Raw genomic sequence first — 10,364 nt, 5'->3', positions numbered from 1 at the left:
TGCTTGTTTCAGCCTATAAAGATTCTTTTATAGCTTGCAGACCATGTGTTCATTTCCCTTTACTTCAAAGCCTTTTGGTTGCTCCATGTAGATTTCTTCATTTAAGTCACCATGAAGGAATGTTGTCACATCTAGTTATTCAAGCTCTAGATCCAGACTAGCTACCAAGCTTATAACTGCTCAAATTGAGGTCATTTTAACAACTGGAGAAAAAATCTCATCGAAATCAATACCTTTGTGCTGTTGAAAACCTTTCAACATTAGACAAGCTTTGTACTTCACCACCTTTTCATTTCTATCTCGCTTGAGCTTGAAAAGCCATTTGTTCTTCAATACTTTTTCATTCTCTAGGAAGTTCAACTGACTCATATGTCTTTGTGCAAAGACTTCATCTCCTCTTGCATTGCATGCAACCAAGATTCTTTGTCTGAATGAGTTAGGGTTTCCCGAAAATTCTCCGGCTCCCCCTCATCGGTGAGGAGAATGTACTTAGAAATAGGATACTTTCATATTGGTTGACGATCTTTGGTAGATCTTCTAACTTGTTCAGCTTCTGCTTGTTAGTTGGGTTGTTCCCCCTACTCATCAGTATCTTTTGGCTTTTGGTAATTCATCATTGAATTGAAATGGTACTTCTTCTCCATCTGTCACATCGTTTAATGGTGAAGAGATGTGAGCAGGAATAGCATCAATCGCAGATTCAGGATTCTAATGGCATCTTCTATAGTCTCATTTCTTGAAAGACTACATATCTGCTTTGAATGACTTTCTTCTTCTCAGGGTCCCATAGTCTAAACCCAAATTGTTCGTCCTGGAATCCTAAGAAGATACAATGAGTTGATTTATCATCAAGCTTTGACCACTGCTCTTTAGGCACATGAGCAAATGTGCATCCAAACACCTTTAGATGAGAGTATCGAACGTGTTTGCTAGTCAATAATCTTTCTAGAATATCAAAATCTAGAGCAGCTGATGGAGACCTGTTAATGACATAACAGGTTGTGTGTGCTGCTTCTCCCTAAAATGACTTAGGTAACTTAGCCATTTTGAGCATGCATCTGACCTTCTCCATGATGATGTGATTCATCCTCTCCGCTACGCTATTATGTTGTGGGGTGCCAGGAACAGTCTTCTCGTGTCAGATGCCATGTTTGGAGTAATAGTTCTCAACTCTTGAGATGTGTATTCACCTTCATTATCCGTTCAGAGACATTTCAACCTTTTGTTAGTCTCTTTTTCAACCATGACATGAAAATTCTAGAATCATTGATATACCTTATCTTTTGTTCTAAGAAAATACATCCATAACTTAACTTACTTGATGCATCATCAATAAAACTAACAAAATACTTGTTAGCTCCCAATGTCTCGGTTTCGAATGGACCACAAACGTCTGAGTGCACCAAGTCAAGAACATTCGAATTTTGCTTGATGAGTTGTTGAATGAGACTCTATGTTGCTTTTCGAATAGACAATAATCATATGGAGACAATGTTGCACCATTAGCAGGAATGAGTATATTCCTTGCTAGTATTTGCAATCCTTTCTCACTGATATGAGCTAATCTCCTGTGCCATAAGTTTGGTGAAGATTCTCTTTCATGAGCATGCAATCCATCTTTTCAAATGATTGCATTTGTCTTATACAGAGTACAACACATGCTTCCATTTGCAATCACCAAGGAATTCCAGGTGAGCTTCCATTTCTTACTCCTAAAGAAATTCTCGATCAAGAAACCACCATAAATTAAATTGAGCTTCAAATCAGGAACATGTCTGACTTCTTTAAACATGAGTGTGCATCCTGTATTAGTCTTGATGTGAATGTCACCCACTCCAATAATTTTGAATCATTGATAAACTATAGCACCTTTGTACATTTTTTTGTTGACTATTTGTAACTATATTAGTAACACATTAAACATTTTAGATATATTAACAAAAAATGTGAGTCATTTGTATGTGACGACTTAGTTGTTAGCAATTTAATAAGTTTTTTTTTTGTAACAGTACTAGTGACACTGTAAATATTTTAAACACAATTGATATTTAAAAGGTCTGACATGACAGCTAAACGTATTACTAAATTGTTAATATTACTAATATAGTTATAAATAATAAAAAAAAATGTATAAAGTTGTTTTAATTTATTGATTTAATAGTTTTTTTTTTGACACAAAGAAGCAATTCATTAAGTATTCAAATCATCAACGTACAATAGACAGTCAGACTGAGAGCCGATGTTCGAACAACAGAAAGAACAACCCGATTCGCTGACGAAAATAAACCAGATACAATAAAGTATCGAATCAAAGCTAACAAGAATCTAAATACCACAAACAAAATTCCCACAACAAATTTCACACTTAGATCAAGAACACGCTGTATGAAATCTGTGAGGAGACAAATCACATTTGAAACTCGATCCTTGAGCTGGTTGGAAGCTTTCTGAACCTCATAACTTTTATCAAACGACTGAAAAACAAGATCTCAGGAACAGACTTGACAATCTCGTACGAACCACCCGAAAATCTCGTACGAACCACATATGGGTGCACGGAGGTACTGAAACTGAATACTAATAGCACACATGGTGATGAAGACGAGGAAACCTTTGATTTAATAGTTAAATAACTGTAAAACCAACTTTTTCAAATTTTGTGTAACTTCGTTTATAATTGATCATGGTGAAAACATTAGGTCAAGTTTCAACCATTTGATTGATTTTTTTTTTTTTTTTGGTAATATTTCAACCATTTGATACATTATAGCCAAATATCCTAAACTTCAATACTATCATATCCTAATCCTTGAATTAATAAAATCAGATAATATATGAAATCCCCAACCAAAATCTATACCCGCTGTAAATTTTCAGTTTTAGTGAATTAGACCAGTAGCTCCATTTTCCTCCTACTACTGAATCTTCAACCTCTAACAAATGGCAATTTCAATGCTTCCATTACGGTTTAATATCGATTCCAGTCTCGCCTCTTCATCTCTTGCTTTCCCTCTTTTCAATGTCTCCACCAATTCCACCAAACGCCTTTCAACTATTATCGTCTGCTCTCAGAGTAAACTGCGCCAATTCTTATCTCCCTCCTTTTTCCACACTCCAATTAACTTTTAGTTAACTATGAGTTTTGTTTGTTGTCCATAGAATCAAGGAATGGTTTGATGAGGGAAGATAAGAAAGCTTTATTGGAACGATACGGTCTTGATCCTAACAAGTTCTTATCGGAACCTTCTCCTAAGGTTTCTTCTCTCTCTAATGATATGTTCATTGATAAGAAATTTCATTTCGGGACTGGAAAAATAATGTGTTCTGTTATTTATGTTGATTCTGATACTTTGAGAAATTATTACAAGTTGCCAACCGTGAAAGATTGCCAACTCACAATTTTTATGGGCATAAATTATAGTTGCGCTCTTTAAACTGATATTTTTTTTTAGTCAAGGAGGAAAAAGGACACGCAGAAGACATCAAGAGGGCAAGAAGGCTCTGAAGAGGAGGCTAAGCCACCAAGGACCACACATAGGTTGCTTCAGGTATTACTTCTGTATGTTTTTTGCTTCTCTATTGTTAGTTTACTTTAATTTGAACTAATTACTGCTTTCATGGAAAAGGAAATGTAGAAGTTAAAGAATTGATTAGCGCGTTTCTTTGCTTCACAGCTGGTGCTTGAAGTTGAATATGATGTTTGAGTAATGCTTTTGAGTCAGGGTAGCTTTCTTTGAATTCTCACATCATATTAGGAGGATGATCGAAGACTTACTTTGAGAGTGGTACAGGAAATCAGTTCTTTAAGAGTTGGAAAAACATATGAACTTTGATTGATGCATGTTTATCTAAGCTTATCCTAGTTACTGGGGAACTCTTTAGATAAATTATATTGGGAGTCTGATTCTACAGAACTGGTTGCACATTTACATTGTGGTTGAATTTCCAAAAATTCTGAATTGGGAACTTTTTATATAAATCAATATTATTATTATTATTTTAATGGTTTATTGCAAAATCTTGGTTTTTGTAATTTTGTAAATCACTTCCTCTCGTGTGTGCCATGATAGCCTAATTTATGGTAATGCACTCCTTGGGCATGTTATTCAGATATCGGTTTTCAGCTGCAGTCTGCTTTATGGCTTTATTGTAATAGAGTCTTTTTTTTCTATAAATTTTTTTTTTTTGATTCGTAATGTTACATAAATTGAAATGCTGGCATTTTTAGGTGCTTGGAGGAAAGGCTAAAAGAAAGAAGTTACTTTCACCAATGGGCATGGATGTGCGGCCAATGATGGAAGTCGTAAAAGGTTCTGCCTTCGATATCTTGCAGGTAATACTTATGACAAAATACTATCATTCTGTATCTATACGCAGATCTTTTGGTCATTTAGTGTTGTTCACTGATGTCTGATATTGGTTTTCAATTAGATGAGGAAACTTTCTACTTTCATGAGCCTTCTCATCTCTTTCTTTCTTTATTTTTATTGATTAACTACTGCATAGCTGATAATAATTTACTTCACATTCCATAGGCAGCAGGAGGCTGCCCTGCATCTTTAAGACCTGGTCGATGGTTAGACTTGTATAGTGGCACAGGATCTGTTGGTATTGAAGCCATCAGCCGAGGATGTTCTGAGGTACTGTTGCTAACTTTTCACATAACTCTTGCCAATATGAATATAGCTGCTTAGAGTTAGGATTTACGACTTGTCATCTCTGGCGGTGAGATTTCCAATTTTGTTTCTATTGCTTCTCTTACTTCTATTCAATGCATTGCATTGAGGTGTTTATTTTCTGCATGTATCCATTTGCAGGTGCATTTTATTGAGATGGATCCGTGGGTTGTTTCCAATGTTCTAAAACCAAATTTGGAGTCGACTGGGTTTCTTGACGTTTCAGTTATACATACAGTTCGTGTTGAAACATTTCTAGAAAGGGCAGAGCAATTTGTGGGCATGTTTTTTCTACCTCTTTGAAATGCATGCATACACACAAAGAGGCACACACTTATAGAGCATATAATTGAACAATTTATTTATCACCTTCAGGAACAGTCAATGTGCCTTCTTTCATTTTCAGATGCAGCACAAAAGTTCTCCATGGCTTGTCAATTTAAGTAATAATTTATGGTGACATCTGGTCAGCTTGCTAATTGTAATGCCACTTACAAATATGTTATCTGCTCGGACCTATAGAAAACCTCTTTCTTCAAAGAATACTAGTATCACTTCTAAAACAAAATATAAGAAATCCTTCATGATTAGAGGGTTCTTATATAAGAGGAGATGGCTTAATATTTGGTTTAAATTTGTCATGTCCTGATGCGCGTAGTAATTTTATTTGTGATGAATTCATATGAAACAAAATATTTTTGCTCTTTAAGTCTATTACAGTATATATTAGGGGCGTAAGACTTCTCTTAGAGTGAAGTCATTTGAACAAGGGTTGGACAACAGATTGTGCCACTTTTCTCTCTTTTGTCATGTCATAAAGAGCCTTGCATAGAATCTTAGCGTCCTGAATAAAATGTAGCTTCAAAGCCATCAGTGATACAAGGCATTCTTTGGTCTATCCATCATCTTAATTTGTTCTGGTTGCTTTGACATGCCTACTGATTGCATGCAGTGGTGACTGCTTGAAATCTCGATGCTCGCTTATGTGGGTTGCATACCTTCATTATTATGCTGACTGGTTTAAACAGTCTGCTTATTTGTGTTCGTATGGTGGGAAAATCTGAATAAGCATGCATTAGGCCCTTAAAACAAGAGATTGTTCAGTTTACTTAGTGGATTGAATATAATTCACCTTTATCTCATAAAAATTAAAGATTCTGGATCTACCTGTTTGTGAGAGGATGGATAGAGAACTAGGCACACTTGCTTTTTACTATCAAGTTTGATCATTGGACTTTATAAACAAAACTCTAGTAGATAACCTGTGATTAATAGGAAATCTAAGAAGCTAGCTGATATTGATCCTAATATGGTTGTGGCATAAAATGGGTCTGTGCTAGCCCTCTGTGCATTTCTTGCACGAAAAAAACCAACATGGTTATCGAAATCGAATGGCTTTGACCTTTGTGATGCTGAAAACTGAGGAGTATAAGAATTAATGACCTCAATATAGTATCTTAACGAATAAAAACTTCTGGAATGCAGGAAAGGACAAAACATTTGATTTCATTAGTGTCACCCCTCCATATATGGAGGTAGATTATTGGAAACTGATGGATCAGATTTCAAAATCAGGCCTAGCCGGAGAAGATACATTTATTGTAAGTTAGAAGTACATGAGTTCTTCTTTGCATTTTTTATCTTGAGTTCTATATCTTAATGTCAGTTTTCTAACCCTCCAAAATATGCTGCTCTAGGTTGTGGAGTATCCTCTAAGAACTGACATGCTGGATACATGCGGGTGCCTTATGAAGGTGTGTGTCACAACCATATGTCTTGGTGCATTGAACTTCATATCTATTGTTTTTTACTAGTTTTAAAAGTCCATATTGCCGGGGTTTTCCTTAATTTCTTTTCCTTATACCTCGTTCCATTACTTAAACATGCTTGGGACATACAAATCCTGGCTAGGTAGGAGTCAGGTAACTAGAGCCATGTTTGATTCTTTTATGCAATAACTGCTGTCTTCATGCATCATTTCATTGCTAACTATTTAGATAAACAGTAAGTTGTAGTTCTCCAAGAAACCGTGTTTATTCGTCAATTTGATTGGAACATGATATTTTGCATGAAAAAATTGCCTTCTGATGTATTTGCATGATATCATCTTGACATTTATGGTTTTGTGAATTATCATAATGATGAAAGAGCAGATTACTGATAGAAGATTTGGCCGGACACATTTAGCAATTTATGGACCTAAGTGGGCCCAGAAGAAGAGAGAAAGAAAAGCCACTTTGATCAGCAATAGAAGTTTGACCAAGTCTACTAGCTGAAAATGAATAATGCTCCGTCGGTGCTTAAAATGGTTTTCCTTGTTTTATCTAGCACCAATAGATGTTGCAGTATTATTAAGCCTTGTCATGCTCAGACCGTATGAACCAAGCTCTAGAGGATCTTTAGGTAATTACCTGTCATGCAGTAAAACTTTGACTTCTTTTTGTTGATATTGTTGGTCCCTCTTAAATTGCAATTTGTTCTATTTCCCAGGTTCATCTTTCGTTGGTTTCTCTTGGTATTTCCTTGGCTGCTTAACTTCGTTGATAATATTGAGAGAAAGCCCTGCTGTATCAATCTGATGTTTCATAATTGTAAGGATCTAAATTGGTTTGTATTTAATGAAAAAGGATTTGGACTTATAGTATATACTACAGATACTGAAGTGAAAATTGATATTTATTTTCTATATGCATTAGGTAATCTGCTTATTACATATAAATATCAATCATGCTCTACTCTTTATACTTCCAATTTGGTTTATGTTTGATGAGCCATGACCACAGAAAGCTAGGCAAAGGCATCCCTCTCTCCTAACTTACCTTCCCTACTGTACCCTCTGATAATGAGTTTGCTGCTTCCGAAATTTGTTTGTTTCTGTAGCATAAATCAAAGTTCGGTGCTTGGGTCTCAATATGTATCTTTTTTATCCTCAGTTTACTGACGACTTAAGTGGAAAAGCGGTTTAAATTGGAGTCTAGACATATGAAATCATGAATTCAACAAGTGAAGGGGATCTATATTTGCTCTCCTAAGATGGCTAACTCAAGTCATACCTTAAGTATCAACATATTTCTTATGGGAAGATGCAGTGTTAGACACTCATTAGATTTTTGATAGGTCTACATGCCCCAGAAACTGAACCATGCCCAACCCCGAAAGGGATACTTATCCCATATGTGTTTTGGATATATAAAACTGGCATTGCTACTCTTCATCTGATTTATTGTTTTTATTGCAATAAATGCTTTTTTGGCATATTAGTGAAGTAAAAGAATATCAATAATTTTAAGCAGAGAGAGCAAATGGAAAGAATAGACAAAGTGAAGGAATTATACCGTAGAAAACAAAAAAGAAACTGCATTGGAGTAAGGAAAAGATTGTCAAGAACTGAAACTTTGTTTTTTTTTCCTTTGCTTTATTTATCATTTTCTTATTGGAAGATGTATTTTCTAGTATAAATTTCTGTTTAACTTTTATTTCATTAACAATCGTGGTCGTTCTGAATTCTAATTAAATAAAATATTCTTTTTTCATAAGTGCACAGGAAAGAAGTGTGGGGCGTTCCTGTATTGTTGTGTCTTGAGTTGATGTTGATGTTTGATATTGAGTTTATAGAAGGCCTTTCACTTTTCTATTCTTCTAGAAGACAAAAATGACAGCTAATGAATAGGAAATTAACCATGTAAATGACATAAAAATATTTGGTTATAGCTCAGCAATTTAAATGGTAAAGTATAATTTGGAGTAGTTCAATGGAGATTTACTCTGTGTTCTTTGAAAATATACATTTTGTGATGGTATATCTCTTAAAATTGATGAGGTTAATGGTGCTGCTACCTTGTACATTGTGCAGATCAAAGGTAGAGGAATAGTTTATCATTTGACAGGTGGAACTTACTCTAAGATTGTACTGGCAAATCTTCAGCAGTCTTTTATGAAGTTTTCTGGTTCTTTCTCTTTCTCCAGGCACTTTTGTCTTTTGCAGTTTCTTGATGTCGGAGATCTTTGGCTTTAATTTTACCCTTATTTTCTCTTCATTTTTCTTCCTTTCCCTAAATCATTTTTAGCACTTCCATTATATATTCTGCATTTGAAAACCAAGGTTCAATCCTTCTCAAATAGTTTGATGGATGTTCTTTTTGCTTCCTCAAACTTTGGCCAATTTTTGGTGTTTTTGGCAGTATTAGAGTTTAATTTTTTAAGACTGATTTATGGTAAATATTGGTGCTTTCTTTTCTCTCTCCAAAGGTTGGATTTGGCAAGGAAATGCATGGCTAAATATCCACAAAATGCTTGTGTGAATTCCTTTGATTATGTTATTATTTATTAGTTGCCGGCATTGCCTTCTTATTACATTTTGGGGCCTTTTTTAATTATCAATCCTGATGCCAATTTTCTCTCTTTCTCTTTTGTCCTAATCTTAAAAATGTTTAGGTTTGAATCACATGATTGAACTTATTGAATGAAAAAGGACAAAGAAGCTTGTTATTAGCATGTATATGACTAGAGTACATGAAAGCATCTGGTGATCAAGAAAGAAGTGGACCTTACATTCTCCACAATCTACATGATTGAGAGAGTTGCCCCACGGGAATTATTCAGCTAATGCAATCCTGATTGGAAGATCATATTTTTGCAGACACACACACACACATATTATACAAAATTAGTTTGAAAACGATAGTGTTTGATGCTGTCCCTTCAGATACCATGACAATGAAACTTTTGTGGAAATCAGATCCTCAAAGTTGACAAGACATGCTTAACGGAAAGGGAAAAAAAAAATGTTGATTTCACTACTTGGGATTTTATTCTCCAAGTTCGAATTCTCAATAATTTGTACATTGATGATGTCTTGGCCAATATTTTTAATTTTTGAGGACAGTTAAATAATAGTTTATGGGGTAGACACAAAAACTGACTTCAAATTGTGCTGTCCTTGGAAAGTAGGTACTCCATTATTTAATATATCAAGTTTGTAAGTTGCCAATTACCTTAATATTTTGTGCATTTGCATTCTGCCTTAGGGATCTAATGGCTTGGGTCCACCACTAGGATCTTGCAGGAATTATGTAAGAACATTTTGTTGCAATAATTAGGGATCTGTTACCAATCATGGAATGGAAGAGATTAGTCAGTTCTGTAGTTGTTATTATGGAAAAATCTGTGTTTTCTCTCCATTATGGTAGTGTCCTGAAATGTGAGAGTTGTCAATTATTGAACAGCTGCTTGTTAGCTCCTTCTGACAGTTCCTCTTCCTTTCGTGCCCTGCTGTGTGTCCATAGTTTGTTTGTTTGTTAAGTTTAGAACATATGAATATTCTTAATCCATGAAAGGCTTTTGAGTTTTTCTAGATTCATTGTGTAAGAAGGAAACTTGCTCTGTGATAAGATCTTCTTTTTCTAACGAGTATATGTAGCTTTTTGTGGTGAATGGTCTATTCTATTTTTATTTTGGTCGATTGATGACTAGAGAATTGAAAATTTTACAGTCCAGTTTTGAATTCCTAAGACGGTACAAGTAAGATGAGTTTAAAGTTGCTTTACCTGCTCTTTTTATTAATTAGTATCTATTTCCTTTTTCTTTTCTACATGAATATATTGATTAGAATTTAGAATTAAGCATTATATTCACTAAATGAAAAAACTTTACGATAAGAATATGGTGGAATTGGCAAAAGCAATGATA

General features: G+C 34.8%; 1 protein-coding gene across 2 annotated transcripts; it reads left to right on the top strand.

The window, feature by feature from the left end:
- Positions 1-2,829: 2,829 nt before the first annotated feature.
- On the top strand, positions 2,830-9,967 carry LOC136233414 (uncharacterized). Of its 2 annotated transcripts, XM_066023061.1 has the most exons (11): positions 2,830-3,073; positions 3,160-3,254; positions 3,453-3,548; positions 4,229-4,333; positions 4,536-4,640; positions 4,818-4,956; positions 6,162-6,277; positions 6,374-6,430; positions 6,830-7,079; positions 7,167-7,267; positions 8,530-9,967. In XM_066023061.1, exons 1-9 carry the CDS (start codon positions 2,941-2,943, stop codon positions 6,950-6,952), a joined length of 969 nt encoding a protein of 322 aa, XP_065879133.1. In that variant the 5' UTR covers positions 2,830-2,940; the 3' UTR covers positions 6,953-7,079; positions 7,167-7,267; positions 8,530-9,967. The 2 variants fall into 2 exon arrangements, with proteins under 2 accessions (XP_065879133.1, XP_065879132.1); XM_066023060.1 differs by lacking the exon at positions 8,530-9,967 and having other exon boundaries at positions 7,167-7,395.
- The last annotated feature ends 397 nt before the right edge of the window (positions 9,968-10,364 follow it).

The sequence above is a fragment of the Euphorbia lathyris genome, chromosome 6 (assembly GCF_963576675.1).
Source record: "Euphorbia lathyris chromosome 6, ddEupLath1.1, whole genome shotgun sequence".
Taxonomy (NCBI): Eukaryota; Viridiplantae; Streptophyta; class Magnoliopsida; order Malpighiales; family Euphorbiaceae; genus Euphorbia; species Euphorbia lathyris.
Note: the sequence above shows the minus strand (reverse complement) of the source record. Positions and strands in the feature narration are given on the sequence as shown.

Bases quoted from the DNA above. Each gene is read 5' to 3' on its own strand.
- LOC136233414 (XM_066023061.1), top strand. From the start codon at position 2,941: ATGGCAATTTCAATGCTTCCATTACGGTTTAATATCGATTCCAGTCTC. The intron at 3,074-3,159 runs GTAAACTGCGCC...TGTTGTCCATAG, and splicing joins TATTATCGTCTGCTCTCAGA to AATCAAGGAATGGTTTGATG. The intron at 3,549-4,228 runs GTATTACTTCTG...TGGCATTTTTAG, and splicing joins CCACACATAGGTTGCTTCAG to GTGCTTGGAGGAAAGGCTAA.